Source organism: Megalobrama amblycephala, linkage group LG7 (assembly GCF_018812025.1).
Source record: "Megalobrama amblycephala isolate DHTTF-2021 linkage group LG7, ASM1881202v1, whole genome shotgun sequence".
Taxonomy (NCBI): domain Eukaryota; kingdom Metazoa; phylum Chordata; class Actinopteri; order Cypriniformes; family Xenocyprididae; genus Megalobrama; species Megalobrama amblycephala.
This window is the reverse complement of record NC_063050.1, coordinates 43,644,651-43,664,674: the sequence shown is the minus strand read 5'-3', so window position 1 is coordinate 43,664,674 and position 20,024 is coordinate 43,644,651. Positions and strand designations below refer to the sequence as shown.

At 38.4% G+C, this 20,024-nt stretch overlaps 1 protein-coding gene across 1 annotated transcript in view; it reads right to left on the bottom strand.

The window, feature by feature from the left end:
- dnah6 (dynein, axonemal, heavy chain 6) overlaps positions 1-20,024 on the bottom strand; it is a 91,222-nt gene that overhangs the window by 61,648 nt on the left and 9,550 nt on the right. The window contains exons 14-38 of the mRNA XM_048197639.1: positions 19,865-20,016; positions 19,526-19,678; positions 18,277-18,528; positions 17,421-17,549; positions 17,185-17,298; positions 16,717-16,860; positions 16,058-16,213; positions 15,802-15,852; positions 15,628-15,720; positions 15,368-15,487; positions 15,093-15,273; positions 14,796-14,892; positions 14,482-14,695; positions 14,203-14,367; positions 14,014-14,124; positions 13,712-13,837; positions 13,213-13,368; positions 12,418-12,579; positions 8,000-8,137; positions 7,713-7,880; positions 5,332-5,480; positions 3,735-3,842; positions 1,493-2,048; positions 1,258-1,380; positions 884-1,066 (exon numbers count right to left, since the gene is read on the bottom strand). Of these exons, the coding sequence (XP_048053596.1) occupies positions 884-1,066; positions 1,258-1,380; positions 1,493-2,048; positions 3,735-3,842; positions 5,332-5,480; positions 7,713-7,880; positions 8,000-8,137; positions 12,418-12,579; positions 13,213-13,368; positions 13,712-13,837; positions 14,014-14,124; positions 14,203-14,367; positions 14,482-14,695; positions 14,796-14,892; positions 15,093-15,273; positions 15,368-15,487; positions 15,628-15,720; positions 15,802-15,852; positions 16,058-16,213; positions 16,717-16,860; positions 17,185-17,298; positions 17,421-17,549; positions 18,277-18,528; positions 19,526-19,678; positions 19,865-20,016 (4,001 nt within the window). The remainder of the gene's footprint in view (positions 1-883; positions 1,067-1,257; positions 1,381-1,492; positions 2,049-3,734; positions 3,843-5,331; positions 5,481-7,712; positions 7,881-7,999; positions 8,138-12,417; positions 12,580-13,212; positions 13,369-13,711; positions 13,838-14,013; positions 14,125-14,202; positions 14,368-14,481; positions 14,696-14,795; positions 14,893-15,092; positions 15,274-15,367; positions 15,488-15,627; positions 15,721-15,801; positions 15,853-16,057; positions 16,214-16,716; positions 16,861-17,184; positions 17,299-17,420; positions 17,550-18,276; positions 18,529-19,525; positions 19,679-19,864; positions 20,017-20,024) is intronic.

The window sequence follows — 20,024 nt, the reverse complement described above, 5'->3', positions numbered from 1 at the left end:
TACTTTACTAGTGGGTAAAAAAGATCAAATTCATGCAAGTAAATATTTTCCAAATTAATTTTAATCATTTGCTTTGGCTTCAGTACAATAAAAGTATAAAAGACATTTAATTTAGTACATAACATGTTGTCTTTATATTATAATACGTTTTCTCACACAAAATAAATGGTAAATATTTGTACATGAGAACATATAGCCTTTATATTTTAGGTAGGGGTCTCTGTAATATTTTAAAAAGTACCATGGATCACAGCTTCAAAAATTTGGGGTCGGTAAGATTTTTTTTAATAATGTTTTTGAAAGACGTCTCTTATGCTCACCAAGAGTGTATTAATTTGATCATACATACAGTAAAAACATTAATACTGTGAGACTTTATAACAATTTAAAGTAACTGTTTTCTATTTTAATATTTTTAAATGCTATTTATTCCTATGATGACAAAGCTGAATTTTCAGCATCATTACTCCAGACTTCAGTGTCACATGATCCTTCAAAAATCATGCAAATATGGTTATTTGGTGCTTATTATGTATGTTAAAGTGTTTGCACTGTTTTTTTGTTTGTTTGTTTGGAAACTGTAATACTTTTTTCAGGGTTATTTGATCAATTAAAGGTTAAAAACAGCATTTATTTGAAATAAAAATCTTTTGTACCATTATAACATATTTTTACTATCTCTTGATCAATTTAATGCATCCCAGCTAAATAAAAATATTAATTTCTTTCTTTCCTTGAACTACCTTGAACAGTAGTGTAGATCTACTGGCTTTTCTTTTGTGCCATTAACCACATTATCAATCAAAAATCCTGTAGAAGCTTTCTAAAATATGTTAGAATGCTGTGTTTGATTAATTTTGGTGATAGCTAAGATGCATTATACCATTTTGAGGTTAGGGGCTCCATCGCTGAACAGTAACGCTTCCAATAGGCAGCAGAGGGTTGTGAGTTTACTGATGTCCACCTGTCCAATGGCCTGCACACAGTGCTTTGATACAAACTGCAGGCCCTTCTCCACATATTTTTGAAACAGTTCCATCAGATATCCACGTACAGGCTCTGTGATCTAAAAAAAAAAAAAAAAAAACACATTTCCCAGATGGTAATAGGTCTACAGGTCTAAAAACCAAACTAAAAGACATTCCAAATCCAACTTGTTTAATGTTTGCCTGTAAAACTATTAATTAAGACTCTTTCTAATGATTCAGTGACTGTAAAACAATGTGAACACTCCTGAGAGAGTTTTAAAGGCTTCACCTTCTCAGCTAAACCTGTGAGCCACGTCTGAACGTATGGCATCCACTTAAGCTCCTCTGGGTCAATGTACACCATCCCACAACGGCTTACCGTGGCAGGAGACGCCACTGCCAGGTCTTGAACCTGATTGAAAAAAGCGTGGCATGTAAGTGTGCGTGACTAGCCTCTAATTAAAAGCAGAAAGTGCATGTGGAATTTAACCGACAGGGAGCATGTGCACATTTGTGCATCTCACCTCAAACATCATGTGTATGGAAGGTGTGAGCTTAATCCTTTCACTGTTGGCCAAGCAGAGCATCTTATTATCATCCAGCACTGTGTTCATATTCTCAATCCACAGTGCATCCACCGGACCATCACTGATCACCCATTTGTGGTCATCACTGAAGTCCTGAACTGCTGCCCGAACACAAAGCGCCATCAGACCATCCCGCCATTCCAGTGTCAGTGGGTTCACCTCCCCGTAAAGCTCACCCATGCTCACTGACTTTGGGTTGAGCACATAGGTCTTAACAAGGCGATAGAAGGGATTTTGGTGGCCAGCATGATACAGGGTTTCCAAGGTGTCTGCCAGCACACGGTAGACAGTTGTCTTGCCACTTCCGGTGGGCCCCACGAGCATTACCCCATGGCGGACCAACATGGTCTCATAGAGCTGGATGACCTTGCTTATGATGCTTGGGAGGGGCTGGAGGGAGCGTTGGCACAGAGATGAGTAAATGGTAGAATGCAGGACACCATAGTCATGCTCTGGGATGGTGACGCCAGGGAAGAGGTCTGACAGGATGCCACTAAGGAGAAAAAGAGTGGGAGTTAGGTGTACGCAAACATGTATAGTGGCCTCAAGAATTCCTTGGACTTTTAAGCTTCACTTAATTTTACTAAATTACTAAATAATTAATAAGTAAAAAAAAAAAAAAAAAAAAACACTGTGCGGAATATAATGTACACTCACATGAAATGGAAAAAGCTATTTTATTCTACTACATAATGGTGGCTCCCCCTCATGGTGGGTGCTATGGTCAATAACTCTCTCTCTCTCACACACACACTGTATGTACGTTTTTTGTGCGTTTTATGATTTTTATAACGTACAAACATTCTGCATTTTACATTTTCAAAAAAAAACAGGGGGCATGTGACTCATGAAATGTCCTCATAAAACATGTCTCAACAACTCTCTCTCTCATTTATAATGTTACAAAAGATTTCTACATCAGATAAATGCAGATCTTTTGAACTTTCTATCCATCAAAGAATCCTGAAAATGATACACACAAAAATATTAAGCAGCACAGTGTTTTTCAACATTGATTATAAAAATGAACACTACTTGAGCCCCAAATCAGTACATTAGAATGATTTTTGAGAGATCATGTTAGTCTGAAGTCTGAAGTAATGGCTACTGAAAATTCAGCTTTGCCATCACAGGAATTAATACCATTTTCACAGTACTGTTTCACAATATTAAAGGTGCCCTAGAATCAAAAACTGAATTTACCTTGGCATAGTTGAATAACAAGAGTTCAGTACATGGAAAAGACATACAGTGAATCTCAAACTCCATTGTTTCCTCCTTCTTATGTAAATCTCATTTGTTTAAAAGACCTCCGAAAAACAAGTGAATCTCAACATAACACCAACTGTTATGTAACAGTCAGGATCATTAATATGTACGCCCCCAATATTTGCATATGCCAGCCCATGTTCAAGGCATTATACAAGCCAGTATTAACGTCTGGATCTGTGCACAGCTGAATCATCAGACTAGGTAAGCAAGCAAGGACAATAGCGAAAAATGACAGATTGAGCAATAATAACTGACATGATCCATGATAACATGATATTTTTTGTGATATTTGTAAATTGTCTTTATACATGTTTTGTTAGCATGTTGCTAATATACTGTTAAATGTGGTTAAAGTTACCATCGTTTCTTACTGTATTCACGGAGACAATTTTAATTTTTAAACACTTGCAGTCTGTATAATGCATAAACACATCTTCATTCTTTATAAATCTCTCCAACAGTGTGTAATGTTAGCTTTAGCCACAAAGCACAGCCTCAAACTCATTCAGAATCAAATGTAAACATCCAAACAAATACTGTACTCACATGATCCGGTGCATGCATGCACCATGCATGACGAACATCTTGTAAAGATCCATTTGAGGGTTATATTAGCTGTGTTAACTTTGTAAATGCACTGTATTATAGTCGAGAGCTCGGGGGGCAGGGAACGCGCGATTTAAAGGGGCTGCATGCTGAATTGGTGCATAGTTAATGATGCCCCAAAAGAGGCAGTTAAAAAAATTTATTTAAAAAAATCTATGGTGTATTTTGAGCTGAAACTTCACAGACACATTCAGGGGACACCTTAGACTTATATTACATCTTGTAAAAACTGGTTCTAGGGCACCTTTAATGTTTTTTTACATGCTTAGTGTGTAATATTGTAAAAACAACAAGTGGTCACCTGAAAAGCACTGCATCATCTTTGAGGAACTTGGGCAGGTTTGAATCTCGCAGAGCTCTAATCAGCACAACGTCCTCGCTCAAGTGAGGGTTTTCTCTTTTTAATGACCTGAACACCACATACAGACACACACATAATATATAATATATTAACGGTTGTTCAGAAAATGTGAGCAGGAATACACAACTTGCAGCATAAAAACATTGGATTCTCTACACTGCATACACACAGGACATCACACAATAGATCTTATTATAGATGGCATTCACAAATTAAACAAGATTTTTACATTTTCTAAAGAAAATGGGAGCAATGCTCTGTGGGTGCTCTGTGTGAGTGCTTTTAGTACATTGCTATGTAGTTGCTAGGGTGGAAAATATGAGGTAAGTGGTGCTTGCCTGCCACAGTATTAGGATGTTGTAGGTGGTTTTACTAGGATGGTTTCTAGATGGTCGCTATGTGGCTGCTTCCTGGTTTAGGAAATTTTTTCACACATTTTAATGTTTTAATGACTTTCACTTCACACCTCTACTCAACAAGCCACATGATTAGCGATGTCATTCATGCCTTGATAAGCACCACTAATTAGTACTGTGGGAATCATGACAGACATTCAAGCTATTAAACAGCCTGTATTAATTCCATATCAGTAATTTACACAGAATATGGTGCTCTACTTTACTCTCACTTTTTAAACACACTCGCCTACATTTGTTCATATATTCTTATAAATAATTTAGTAGCCTAAATCACATTGATTTAAAGACAGACCTTTTGAACCACTGAAGAACACAATGGAATTTATATGAATTTATACTGCATATAAAACCTGAGTGCTAATAAAATGTGCCAGTGACATGATGTCAACACACACACACACTGAAGACTTTGCTGTTGGCCATGATCTGCTCAGAGGTTTCTTGCATAGCTGTATTTTATTGACCTTACCCCAAACACATGATCACAAGCTGTGACTGAGCACATGCAAATGAATTCTCAATCAAAGGCCGACTTGTTTATAAAGCAAAGACAATAAAAGTGTGAGAAGATAAAAGCCTAAAAATTGACTAAACAAACACTTTCAAAGACCGATTTACATTATTTATGCACCGTTCATCATTGAAAGGTCATTAAATTAATCAAAAGTGACAGAAAAGACGTAACAAATAATGTTGTTTTTTAATCTTACTATTCATCAAAAAATGGTTTCCACAAAAATATTAAGCAGCACAACTATTTTCAATATTGATAAAAAAAATACTTCCAAACCATCATAGAATAATTTCTGAAGGATCATGTGACATTGAAGACTTGAGCAATGGCTTTGCCATCACAGGAATAAATTACATTTTAAATTATATGAAAATAGAAAACAGTTAAATTACGTTGTAATAATATTACACAATAAAAAAATACATTTTTTTTTAACTGAGTGTTTGATTAAATAAATGCAGCCTTGGACATTTTTCTTAAAAAAGTTGTACCAACCCCAAACCTTTGAACAGTACTGTACAGTATGTGAGATTGACTCACTGACTAATGTGAAAATGTGTTTGTGCTGTAGAAAAAGAGCAGAGATCAACCCTGAGTGCCTCACCCTGCCATGACCAGCACAGATTTGACAGCTCTCATGCCAAAGTCATAGTGATCCTGCTGAGAGAGCTGCTCACTGCAGAGCTTGTACATCTGAGTCATCTTCCTCGCAAGAGTCTTACTGGACTCAAAGCCCTCAGAGTACAGGATCACCTACAGGGAGAGAGAGGTTTTAAGGTTAGAGATACTGTAGAACTGTTTGGGTTGTCAGATAAGACATGCTAATATTGAGAGACTTTTATATAGGACTCTATGTAAACAGATATCCTCTAAGGCTGTGGTTTATGTGGAGATTTCTCATAGTTCCCAAAAATTGTTGGTTCCTTTACTAAAAGAGTAAAAAATCTAATATTTATTATTATTATTATTATTATTACTATTATAAAAAATAATATATTAAAGGGGACCTTTTATGCAAAATTCACTTTTGCATGGTGTTTGGACATAAATGTGTGTTGGCAGTATGTGTACACAACCAACCTATAGTGATAAAAATCTACCCACTCCTTTTTTTTTAATCCCCATAAGCAGTATCTCAAAACAAGCCATTTGCAGGTTCCTGGCAGTGTGACGTCACAAAAGCCACAGGTCCCGCCCACGAATGTTGACAGACACTGCCGTTTTAACATAGAACCGCCCTGAGCGAGTTCACAGCGAGTTTACACAGTCCGCCATTGCTGCACTGACGAGAACGTCTCCCAAGCGTTTTAGGTTTTCTATAGCTGTATAGATTAATCCACATTTCTCTCTCCATTTACTCCTGAAATCAGAGCCGCTGAAGACAACGTGGATTAATTTTGTTTTTGAAGAAAATGCTCCCTCAACTCTAATGAAATTTGTTTATGTTTGCGCAAATCATTGCACCGGTGTCAATACAAAGGGACAAACAGAGATTAATCAGTACTATTAGTGATCCAGCTTACAGTCTCCAGAGTGATACTGGATATGGCAGTAATGAAGGTGAGAGCACTTTATTACAGTTCATCGGAGTTGATTTACAAAAATAAAGTTTACCAGTTTATTAAGCACCACCCGAAAAGGCATAAAGTCTCTATATATTTGTTTACTGTTAGTTGTAAGTGTTTCTGTGTACTTCGCTATGTATGTTGATGATAATGCAAGGGAGAGAGAGAGTTTATGGATAATATTTTAATGCACACTTGCATTGTGTTTTAAGCTCTTACAGTGATTTTCTAGAGTGAAAACAGGCGCTTCATATTTTGTGTTAAGTAAAATAAACGTCATAAAAATCATTGGTAAAGTTTTGGCCATCATTCGGACGGGGTCTGGTACAACAGGCTTGTACTAATATAGCAGATAAAAACAAGAAGACAATATAAGTTATAACCGTAATTAAACTAAACTATTCCTGTTCTATCTCCATGCAGCATATAATCGCAGTTTCTGACATTATAGTTCGTCCTGACTGACTCCTGACTGCCCAGCAGCTCATTTGCATTTAAAGGGCACACACTGAAACAGCACGTTTTTGCTCACCCCAAATTATCTGTGAGGTATTTTGAGCTGAAACTTTACACACATACTCTGGGGATATCAGAAACTTATTTTACATCTTGTAAAACGTGGCATAATAGGGCGCTTTTATGTTAAGTTTTTTAGTTTGTGAGCTAATGTTGGCCCGTGGCCGTTTTTGATATGGCCCACCAAGCTATATCACAAGAGTCACAAAAATAAGGGAGAAAAATGCTATTGATCTCTTCAGTCCTAATTCATCTTTTTGTTATAACATTTTTTGTTTTATTTTTCAATTGAAATGTAGAGAATATAAGTGATCTTAAGTCAGATATAATAAAACATTTACTTTCAGCCCAAAGCACTTGATCAAGTTAGATTTGTGGCAGTTTGCAGTAAAAGGTTTAGGCACCTTTGCTCTGAATGCTCCAAATTATTCAATCATTTCATCATTTTACAGAGGAAATAAATTGTGTATTGAAGTTAAAAGTAAATTTTCTAACCAATCAATTGTGGAAATTTACAAACAGGTAAAATCACAGTGATAGGACACCAGTTTCCTCTCAGTAAAGGCTAATTCTCACTGCACCGACAGACATCAACCAAAGCCGACAATCACCAGATTACAGCACGTCACTTCTCGAACATTCCACGAACAGACAATGTTTAATCTGCAAAAACAAGCGCTGAACAATGGCAACAGACGCAGACTGATGACACACTGAGCCCGACGAATGTGTCTGTTGCCGCTGGTCTGTCAGTGCAGAGTGAATTAGTCTTAACACACACACATGAACAGACAAAAGCTTTTAATGAGTACACACATCAGGGGAGCAGCGCCATCTCTGACCCCTCCACCTAGTGTGGTTTATCATTATTACTGGGATCAGATCAGGTGGTTTAATCACACACCTCAGCGATAAGAGCATAGTTGGGCACCATCATGGCTATGGGTCGGAAAAGGGCTTTCAGGTTGTCAGGGAGTTCAGTTCTGCCAGCGTAACCGGGGTTCATAGTGATGAAGGCAGCACATGTCATCACCAATTTTATCTCTCTTCCCTCAAACATGAACCGAGGTAGCTGCAGAACACAAACACAATCCAGACACATGCAGTTGCACAAAATTCCAGTATAAGTACAGTACGTGTTCGTGAGCATATGATACTGTACATGCATATGTGAGTGCGTCTGTGCTTTACCTTGGCTGCCTTGGCATTTCTGATAGTGATGAGTTGTTGAGCGATAACTGACAGTACCTCGATGTTAATGCGATTGAACTCATCAAAGCAGCACCAGGCACCTGACTGAGCCAATCCACTGAAGAACGTCCCCATCATCTACCACACAAATGCCATATAACACTTGTAACAAGCTGTAAAATTTACAGCTGTACAATTTTCATTGTAAAAATTAAATACAGATTAATGCATACAATTAAAGTAACAAAAGTTATTCAGTCAAGAGCATTGAGTGATTTTCTCTTTGTCTTTTGTTCTTTGATTAATATGACAAGCAGCAGCAGGTTTATTAGGCTGCTGTCACTTTAAGAGCTTATGCACAGATCCAATGTACTGTTACACAACATGCGTTTTCTCTCAACTATTTACGTTCCAAAACTCACTGTATTTACCTGAATACTTGGCAAGATGGGCATTTTGACATAATTTTGTATGTATTCGACTGTTTAAGTGCAATAAACCACAAAGTCAATTTGGTATTTGGTTGGTGTTTGAGAGGCGGCTTTATGAAAGCCCCACTTACATAGATTAGTGGTGCACGCGCTTTTGGCGTGACCGCTAAACCTGTGGGAATGAGTAAAATTATGCATAATACAAACACTATTCAACCGGAGTGAATGAGACGAGTGAGTGAGAGGAGGCAGGTGTATGTCAATTCGCCATCAGAGAGACGAGAGATTGAGAACGCGCAGCTGGTATCAGTGTATCAACACTGCAGAAACTAGTACATAGCATACAATATGACATAGCTAAAGTAGTTAATAAAAAATAGTTGAAAACTCCTACTATTTGTACCAAAACATTGCTACAGAGTGAATATTTTTACATGTACAACTTAAAGGTAATGTATAAGAGTTAAAGATACTAAGGGTTGTACTTGGGAGCCAAACTGTTACTTCAGAAAAGGCCAATGAGAATTGGCGAGTGGAATTTGCATGCGCCACTCCCCCGGACATACAGGTATAAAAAGAGCTGACATGCACCCACTCATCAAGGTTCGTGCTGAGGAGCTGAGAGTGTGTCCCAGCCATCCAGTGGGTAGCCTGTGGCAGGAGGGACACCATGTTTCATTCCCTCCATCAAGGAAAGGAGGTTACCGATATGTTCCCTATCTGTCAGTCATTTCAAGGTGGTGTCGAAGACTAAAGGTGATGATATACGGGGCAACTTTTTGAGCAATATTGCTGGGCAATGTTGCCGTCAACGGCACCTGATGAGACACAGGGCAACTAATTAGGGCAACAGACAGTTAGCAGCAACTAATCAGAAAGGAGCAAATCTATTGCCAACCCAATAAATACCTTACTATAAACACTTATAGGCACTTTATTTCAACTTTTCAAATATTTTCTTCATTTTTATTAAAAATAAATGCCTTTCCAATCTGATTTGTGATAGAAAAAGGGAGAAGAGCGAGTTCAGCAAAAGGCGGATTCGAACCTGCGTCGATCGCATCAAAAGTTACATTCATGTGCCATACGCCCTACAGCCTACGCTACTACAGACGTTAAACTAACTCCGTCTTTTTAGTATTTAACTGAAAACATTCAATGGCTTAATTACAGCTTACATGCATCACTTTGGACAGTTGTTGGTATTTTAAGCAATATATGAGGTAAATTCCCTGTTTTGGGTTGACGCATGACAACTTACTAGCGTAAAAAGATATAAGTTCACACTCTTTTTCTCCGCTCCACTGCCGGTGAGAGGCCGCCATCTTGTTTGAATTTTTTCTGAAATCTCCGAACCGGTCACGTGATCGGCTACTAACATTCTGATTGGAGGATCTCAAAAAATTGCACACAACTGATCTAACGTATCCAGATATAAATTTGTTGCTCATTCTCAATGGGAAAGTGCCCAAGCAACATTGCTCGGCTACATTGCCCGGCAACATTGCTCAAAAAGTTGCCCCGTGTATCATCACCTTGACACTTGGGGTCCCTATGGAAAGCGTCACAACAACTGAACCGAGATATGAGGTTCTGGCAATGCAGATGTCGGCAAATTACTGCTTGCCGGGTAACAAGTGTAACATTGTAACCTACCCAACAGTCCACGTAAGTCGTGTAGTCCTTCACGCCTTTCAGGGACTGACAGGAAAGTACTTAACAATGGGAAAAGGTCACTCCAGCCGAAATTCCTTGACTTTTTCTGTTCTTCTCTTCTTTCTTTATTTAGAAAAACAATCACAGCTGTTTACAGACCAGGCTTGTCAGTTGAACCAACCCCAAATCAGCAACAGCACTGGCTCTGAACTAGCACCCGGTTTATGCTGGTGGAAAAGGGGTATGGGTGTCGAAAGACAAAAAACAGATTTGAAACTAGGCTCTGGCTCTGAACCAGCACTCAAACTGCCTTGGTGGAAAAGGGGTATAAATGACTTTAGGCAATTCAGCACAGACTAGGCACCCTCGTTCATGAGATGCGCCATCATCAACTATAACTCCATCCTGAGAAAAGTGATGCTGTGCACTGGAGACAGCTTGCTCTTTTCTCGGTTGACCTGAAGCCCCAATCACCTGAGGTGTCTGAGCACCAGGTCAATGTGTGCACACAATAAATTTCGAGAGTGAGCTACAATCACCCAGTGGTCGAGATAGTTGAGAATACAGATGCCCACTTCCCTTGGCAGGGCAAGGGCAGCTTCAGCAACTTTTGAGAAGACGCGAGGTGACAGTGACAGCCCGAAAGGGAGGACCTTGTACTGATATGCCTGACCCTCGAAGGCAAATGTGGTATGTCAAGGCAAGTTTGAGATATTAAAGTACGCATCCTTCAGGTCAAAATTAATCCTGTTGGCAAACGTATATCAGAATGGGCTTTCACATCTTGAATGGAAGCCTGTGAAGTAGGAATGCAAAATATATCGAAATTTTGCAAATGCACATATTGCGATTGTAATGGCTTGCGATATCTGAATGATTTTAATAGGCTACTTCAAAAAGTTTCAAAAAGTCAAAGTTCTCTTTCACGGCTTATTGCACACAAACAGTTAAATACACACACAGTTATGTCAAAATGCCTCTCTTAGCGAGTATTCATGTAAACAAAGTCGGTTATGTCTTAAGTAAATGTAAACAGTTGGGAAAGAAATCAGATGTTTATCAATAGGATCCGTGCATTAGGTCTTAAAGTGACAACAGCCTAATACAGTAAACCTGCTGCTGTTTGTCAAACAACAAAAGAAAAAGAAAAAACACTTTGCTCTTGACTGAATAACTTTTATAGCTTTAATACAAATCAATGTATATTTAATTACACGAGGAGGTGAGGAGCTCATGTCCAGGAACTTGTGTGACCCAGGGTGTGCAGAGGCTGTTCTTTCTTTGAAAATTTGGGTAACAAAACAAAAGGGAACCAAATATTCTCCACCTGCCCTGGAGGTTCACCACCTCCTGGGAAAGAGCAGCTCCTGCCATCCCTGGGTCACCCATCTCACGGACACTTCTTTGGGTTCTTGGCAGTTGCCTGACAAGCAGGCTTCATCACTTTCCTGTGGGCACTCGCTAGTTCTCAAATGGCCTTTTCTGAAGTATCTGAGGTGAGTGGGGCTCCCAAGTATGACCCCTAGTGTCAGTCTTCGACACCACTTTGAAGTGACTGACACATAGGGAACTACATTACCCATTATCCTGTACAGAAAATTCAACTAATCAAAGAGTAGCGGTGAACAAATTGTGCCAAAAGTGTTTGCAAGGAACATCCAGTCCTATAATGCACTGGAAATTACGTAATTTAATCTGTTTTACTATGCTGTCAAAATCCTTAAATATTTGTATATATGTATTTGTATATACTTGTTGGCTTGATTAATGGTTTATAATGCTATGGGGGAAAAAACGATTAAAAAAAAGACTTTGTGAATCAATGCTGCTGAAAAAGTGAGCGGGCACTAATGCATTCTATACTGATCCACAGGATGTCCTTCTCACATGCCACCCATGTACTGAACTAAAGCATTAACAATCCCCAGACCAGCAAACACCAGGGAAAGGAATGATCTACAGAAAGAACTATACTGTAAAATAATGCTCCAGTGACAGAATAAAAAAGACAAACAGTGAACAATGACTATGACTGTTTTTAAGGCCTAGTCAGAATCTTACACGTCTTTATGATATATGACTTCCCCAGCAAACACTAAACACTGGACATAAATAAGGACAGCCTGCTGGGTAAAGCTCTCAGAAAGAGTTGTGTTTATGTACTGTACAGAGAACTTCAGTTGGAGCTCTGCTGCCTCCTAGTGACAAATGTAGTGAATTCACTCTAATGTAACAGGAAAGCATCTCTAGGTCATACTGGTTGTCTTGTCAACAAATTGATGAGGGAAAAACAAAAATAGAAGTTGGACTGTAAGAGAGACACATCAGCACCTTATAGTCGAGTCCATCTGAGCAGTTAAAGACGACACACTGGATTGCCAGAGCTTTCGCAAGGTCTTTAGTGGTCTCAGTTTTGCCTGTGCCAGCTGGACCTGCAGGAGCTCCTCCCAGATCTAGCTGCAGCGCCCCCATCAGGCAGAGGTAACATCGATCCTAGTATGAAAAAAGTAAATAGTTATGCAGTTCACACACATTTTTAGTACAATCATTCTCCTGATAAATCAGACACACCACAATGACATAGATCTGAACTGTCCATGCATGCCTAAAATGATCAATTTATTTGTTAGCACTTTAGTATAAGTAGTTAAACTATATTTCATGTATGACATCTGAAAACATACAAACTGATATTGGGCAGAAATGACATAAGAGTAGAAATGCCACCAAAACTGATTAAATGCTCAATATTTAAAATGTAAGGGCAAAAAAGGCCCCTGCATCAAAATTGATGATGACTTAGCCTAAAAATGAATTCCAACAGAGCTTTATTTGTTTTCCGATAATGTGCATTTGTTTTTTGTTTTTTTGATAATGTGCAGTATTTACATTTACATTGTGCATCTACTGTATAATATGTGCATTTTTACAGCTACTCTTTCATGTTGATTTGATTTAATAAATTAAAGCTATCATTGTTCAAAATGCTAATGTATTTACATTATTTGATATAATTGGACAAAACTCAAAACTCATATACATCATATGTATAAAATTCACCATCATAAATGAGGCGAGAGATGAAAATAATTGTTCCCCTTAATAAAAAAAAGTGAATATTTGTACCGTCAGTGGAGTGATCACCAGACGAGGACACGCTCCCAAATATTCATATCCATAGACATATTGAGAGAGAGCCATCCGAGCCACACAGTCGTCCAAGTCTACATCCCAATAATACCGCAACTGCCTCTGCCACTCGAAATTATCGCTCGAGTCCACCTACAAACACATATACACATAAACACATATGCCATAACCTCTTGAACTATCAGACATAATAGGTAATAATTGCCATTTATATAATGTATGCCAGCAGTTCTCAACTGCTTGGTCGCAGGTCTATTCTGATACAACTACAGGTCTATTCTGAAGGTCACGGACAACAGGGTTAAAATTAATAAAATGATAAAATAAATTAACTTATCGACTTCTAAAACAGAGCAGAAAATGCTGTTGTTGATTCTGTCACTTAGTAGAAGCTAGGCAGTTGAGAACTACTGATATATTGCAAACAGGCCACATTTTCTCCATTCCTGTGACATGACAAAAACAAATACACAACCTTCTCTTTGACAAGCTCTGTGACAATGTCTCTGGCGTGCACATCTATGGTGATGAGAGCTGTGATGATGTTTCGATGAAGACTAGGCAAATTCCCACGGACCAGAGCAGCAAGAGCATTCAGTCTCTGTTTATATACACACCCAAAGATAAATACAGACAGACACACACACACATGCAAAAACCACATGAATGAACAACAAATATATTGACCTAAACTGTAAATGACTTGCAAAGGAACTTCAAAGGAACTTACACATATAAAGATAAATAATTTAGTCAATGAAAGCTATATGTTGTCACCTCAAAGTTGGTGAGCTCAAATTCTTGTAACGCCTGATAGTGGTCATGATCTCCCTCTAGACAGTTGTCCATGTCTCTGCACCACATGAGCTGGGAGATGGTCAACACCACCTGCAGAAAAGCACAAGTGAGAATCGTTCATACACTCAGAGACACACATAAATAAATCTCACCTAGACAAGCACAAACCTGTGAGGGATGCCCAGCCACAACCCACTCCACTCTGGCTTTGCTCTGGTAGTCAGCAATTGCAGCCTTACTGAGTCTCCTAAGAGAAGAGAACATGGCCTCCTCCACCTTTCCCAACCAGTCCTCTACATTTCCACGAGCCTTTAGCCCTTTCCCCAGTACCACCTACAGCACAGACACACACATAAATTTTTTTTTATTATCCTGTTTCATTTTATAAATCACTGAAAACAAAAAACAAAACAAAAAGAAAATGAAAAAAAAAAAAAAAAACTTGACCTTTTCTCCCTCAGGTGACACCATGGCTAAGATGTCATTAGTGTACTGTATTTTTTCGCCAGTCTCGCCCTCTCCATGTGTTGTAGAGGTAAGCAGGCCGAACTCCAGCTGTGATATAGCATCAAAACACTTCCTGAGATGAGGCTGCACAGCCTGAGGGTTCCGCGTCTGAGCCAAAATCTCCAACAGTTCATCATTAGACAGGAAGTAGAACCTGAGCCACCCGGAGAAGTGAATAAAGTCATTGCACAGCATCAAGAGAAATCAGCATTCTGATGAGAAACTGCTGTGCATGCGTGAGTATGCATAGACACCTTGGAAAGATAACTCTCTTGGACTCCAAGTAAGCCTCCAGGCATTTCTGTATCCGCTCCAGGAGTGCGTTATTATTCTGGAAAATATCCAAAAGCCCTGGAGAGACAGAGTAGAGGGCAACACTGGTGAAAGCCATTTTTCATGTTGCATTTTATCTACAGCTTTCATTTAGACAGTGCACCATTTTACAGATACAAACTTTTTGACACTGGACAAAAATGTGTTCATCTAATGCTTGAGTAGATATTTAATTGCCTATGCTGTATGTGTGTTTCCTGAGCTATATTCTGTCAGACCTGTTTGTGTGGCAGCACGAAGGGCATTGGGTATGCGGTTGACCTTCCTCATAATCTCTTTCCAGGACTTGTCCACTTGCAGGAACATCTTAGACTCAGCAGGCAACTGCCTCTGGATGTCAGGAGCACTGAAAATACTCTCAAGATAAAGCCAGCTTCTCTGACATGCCAACCACTCATCCTAGAAACACAGTAGAAGAGAGTCAGATAAAGAATGTTTGATTTAACAAAACTCTGCAAAAAAAAAAAAAATAAATGATCACCACTCTGTTTACCAAGGTCTGGCTGAAAAGAGAGAGCTGTCTCTGCCACTTGTCTACTCTGGCCTTGATGGAGCCTGCGTAACGGGATGAAGCAACTGTGGCCACATTGACTATACTGTCATCGAGAAGCACCTACAAAATTTACATTCACACAGAAAGAATAATAAGAATAGAAGAATAATAAGAATTAAAGAATAAGAAAAAATACAAATTGCAAATGATTCTTTTGGTTTAACAATCAGAAAACTCTGCGAACAATGGTCCATTCTTACCTGAATATCATCAGTTCCTCCGAGGATAAACACATCCTTGGAGTCCCGATGAGACAGTACCACAAACTCTGTCGTCTTCCAGGATTCCTCAATCTATCAATAGTATGTGTGTGTCAAGCTCAATATAAAGATGTATAAATGTTGTTAAAAGAGAATTATAAACATAAGCATCACCTTTCTCAGAATGTTCTCGAGAGATGCTTCTCCTGAGGCTTGTGCGGACACCTGAGAGTTTGAGAAGATTCATGAGGTTAAAAGAAGAATCTTTAGCAACTATACAGTGATTTACCCTGCCTTCTTGTCAGGTTGCACCTCAAAACCTAGTGACAGTATGTTATGGAAATATGGAATGTGTCTATGATGCCCAAAAATGTTGTCCAGGAAAGATCAGTAGATCAGTAGGTTTTGAGAGCCTCAGTGTTTCTCTCACCTCCTGTATTTGTGGTCCAAAGTTAAAGATGTTGAGTTCTTCCAGGAAGGCGAGAGTCAGTGGCTCTTCCAGTAGTTTGGCTTCCACAATTTCCTCCAGAATTTCCCAATGACGAGCTTTCAGACATGGGTTACGCAGGTCTGTGATCACTGGCAACTGCGCAAACACAGAATGTTAAATAGACAGATGCATACACTACCATTTAAAAGTTTTCACTATTTTTTCTCCTATTCAAAAGGATGCTTCTATTCAGAAAGGGTGCATTAAATTAATCAAAAGTGACAGTAAAGACATATATAATGTTACGCTTTCTTTTTCAAATAAATGCTGTTCTTTAGAACTATGTTCATCAAAGAATACTGAAAAAAGTATCACAGTTTACACAAACATATTGAGCAGAACAACCGTTTTCAACATTGATAATAATATGAAACACTACAACAACAAATCAGCGTATAAAAATGATTTATGAAGGATCATGTGACACTGAAGACTGGAGTAATGGCTGCTGAAAATTTAGCTTTGCCATCACAGGAATAAATTACATTTTAAAATATATTGAAATAGAAAAGTTATTTTAAATGGTAATCTCATTTGACAGTACAAAGAGACAGTTGAAGAGAAATGACACACTGGCATTTAGTGACAACCTGACTCACCTTTTCTCGCATGCTCTCCACAATCTCTTTGAGGCAGGGCACCACATTGTTTGGTGCCAGTCCTTTTTCCAGCTGGCTGACATATTTGGCAAACTTGTTCACCTGCCTGCTCAGCAATTCTGGGTCCAGCTCATCAAACTTATTCTGTGTCAAAGAGATAATTGACATTTAGAGGACACTTTCATTCAAAATGGCTTCCAGCACACCATTTGCAGGGACACTTCATCTGAAGCCATCTAGTATAAAGTGCCTTGTTTAAGGCCGTAATTATCACAAGTATGACTGTGTATCTCAGTAACTCTTTAGTTGCTGTATCCATGCTCCACATTACTGCGGAACTGGCCTTCAACCTTTGGGTTTTTTGTAGTTTAATTCTAATTTTGGTGTCTTGACAACCCTTAAGTGGATTTCAGTGAAAGGGAAAAAATCAAATACTTCAAAAGTATAAAATGACCCCCTTAAAATGACCTGCAACCAGCTGTTCTCTAGATTTTCCCACTCTTCCAGAGAGTCCCAGAGTAGCTGCTTCAGCTTCACTTCAGCAGTCAGTCCCTCTAGAGCCTCATATTTAGTCACCTCCACCTGCACAAACAAGCACAGATTAAAAAATATATAACCCATGATGATCAGACAAAGTCAAAACAATCAGTATAGAGAATAAATACAGAATATGCACCCTCTGGTGGACAGAGAGACACACTGACCTTAAAGTTCTTCTGGTAGGTTTTATATTTGAAGGCTTGAGTCTGCAACTCATCAATAGAAATCTGAATATCTCCCAGCAGTCGGCGTATGTTAGAGCGATCTGCATCAATTTCAAGGAGCTGATGATTCTGGAGAGACAAAAACCATACAATATACACAAAAACAGGCTGTGAGAGATTCAGCAGGGTTTCAGTATTTCACATGATAAGTTCAATACCACGTTAAAGTTCTGGGTGTACACTACTGTTCAAAGGGTCAGTAGGATTTTTTTTTCTTTTTTCATGTTTATGCTCAACCAGGCTGTATTTATTCAATCAAAAATACAGTAAAAATGGTTATATTGTGAAATATAATATTATAATTTAAAATAACTGTTTTCTAGTTTATTATGTTTTAATATGTAATTTATTCCTGTGATTGCAAAACCGAATTCAGCATCATTACTCCAGTCTTCAGTGTCACATTATACTTCAAAAATCATTCTAATATGCTGATTTGGTGTTCAAGAAACATGATTATCAATGTTGTGCTGTGCTGCTTTATATTTTTAAATTGTTTTAACAAAAAACAGTTTAACATTTTTTTCAGGATTTTTTGATGCATAGAAAGTTCAAAAGAACAGAATTTATTTAAAATAGAAACATTTTGTAACAATCTGAAAGTCTTTACTGTCACTATTGATCAAGTTTATCTTTTTTGCATAAAAGTATTAATTTCTTTCTTTCAAAAAAAAAAAAAAAAATCTTACTGACCCCAAACTTTTAAACACTAGTGTATCTGTAAACATTTATTTATTACAAATGACTTCAGCACATTATTCTGTTTTAATATTACAATTTCTTTCCTTTCTTTCACCTCTGCTTGCTCTTTCACTGCCTGCACATTCTTGTTAAGGTGGTTGATATCTTGCTGGATGTGCTGGCAAAATTTTTCCACATAAGAGTCCCGCTCTCCCACCGCCTTTTCGATGGTGTTTTTTAAGGCAGTTACACATGGCGGCAATGTGGCATACACTGCAATATCCTCAGGAGGGGTGGGGACAGAGTAACACTCGATCAACTTGTACATCTCACAGACAGTCATGGTCTCCTTTTCCAGCACCTCAATCTAACAGAAATATAAGATTAAAACATCTGAGCAAACAGCCGTCTAATATCTGATACTCAATAGATTGGAAGAATGATTGTTTAAAGAAACAATATGTAATTTTTCGCCGCTAGAGGTCCAAACAAAGACAAAGCTTGATGATGCCTTGATTTTGCTGAATCATGGGAGGTGTTGTCTTCACGTCTAAGAATCCTACGGGACTTGGGCAGAAATCATATTTATGAATGAACTAATGTATTAAAGAGTTATTAACATTACTATAGTATGAAGCAGGGTGTGGCTGAAAGCTGCTGGAGTGGAACGAGGCCGCTGGAGAGACTGCTAATGAGAGACAAGCGCGACACACAGCTTGAGAGCAGTGGAGCTTTTCTTATGCTGCAGACGACCACTTCTGCTTCTTCCAGTCATGCGTATGTGAAGTAACACAGCGCTGTTTTATCATTAAAGATACATTTGTGTTTTGAAAGTTGTTATAATGCTACTATGTGTGTTCACTCGGAGGCTGCTATGAGACACTTGTTGCACACTGCAGTAAGCTAGATTGATATTAGGCATGGTAAAACATGATAGTTGCAGTAAATCAAGAAAACGAGATTTAAACAACAAGACTTAATTACTTTGTTGAGCTATATAACAATGATTCATTTTCTGTCGATTAATGTATCCAAACAGTTGCTCACCTGTCTAATATAACACATGATATTTTAAAAAGTCTTTTGTGTTTCCAATTTTTTACAAAATAAAAACGGAAATCGAGGGTAGCGTGGGTATGATGTCATTGATAGGAGACGCATGGACACAGTCTGTGTCCTGGTTAAAATTGCTTATTTCTCTGGATTTAAACATTCTTGAAAACATTTTGGATAATGTAAGTACACAAGTTAACAAAATATATAACATTGTTCTAGTGGTTTTTGGATACTTAATCCAAAACTCTTACATATTGTGCCTTTAAATCACCACAAAACACAGAACATGGTTCACTTTTGATTCTTACCCTCTTCTGAATTTCCTCTAGGAAGGTGAGGGAGTTGACGTATTCGTTGGTTCCTGTTGGAACAAAGTCCAGTTTGAACTGGGCATCCTGAGCTTCTGCAATGATGGCATCCATCTTTTTCTTTGCTAGCCGAGGTAGGATGTCATTAATGACCTGGAGAAAGAGATTCAAAATGAGGAGGGCTATCTTTGCATTTATGCGTCTTGTTGCCAACTGTGTTGGGGTAAATGTTGTATACAACTAGGAGAAACAGTGGGAATGCAAATATTACAGGAGAAATCCATTTCTATTTCTGCATTTTCTATTTGTGTGTTCTATTTCTATATGTGTGTTTCTGACCTCTATGCAGCGCAGAGGGGATGGTATAAGTTTGTGCTTCAGTTGTGTAGTATCCACCAGCAGAATTCCCAGGGGTCTTTTCTGTTTGATGGCTAAAGCCTCTTTATGCTCTCGATGATATTTATTCAGACTGTTCCCAAAAAATGCAACCTCTGCATTA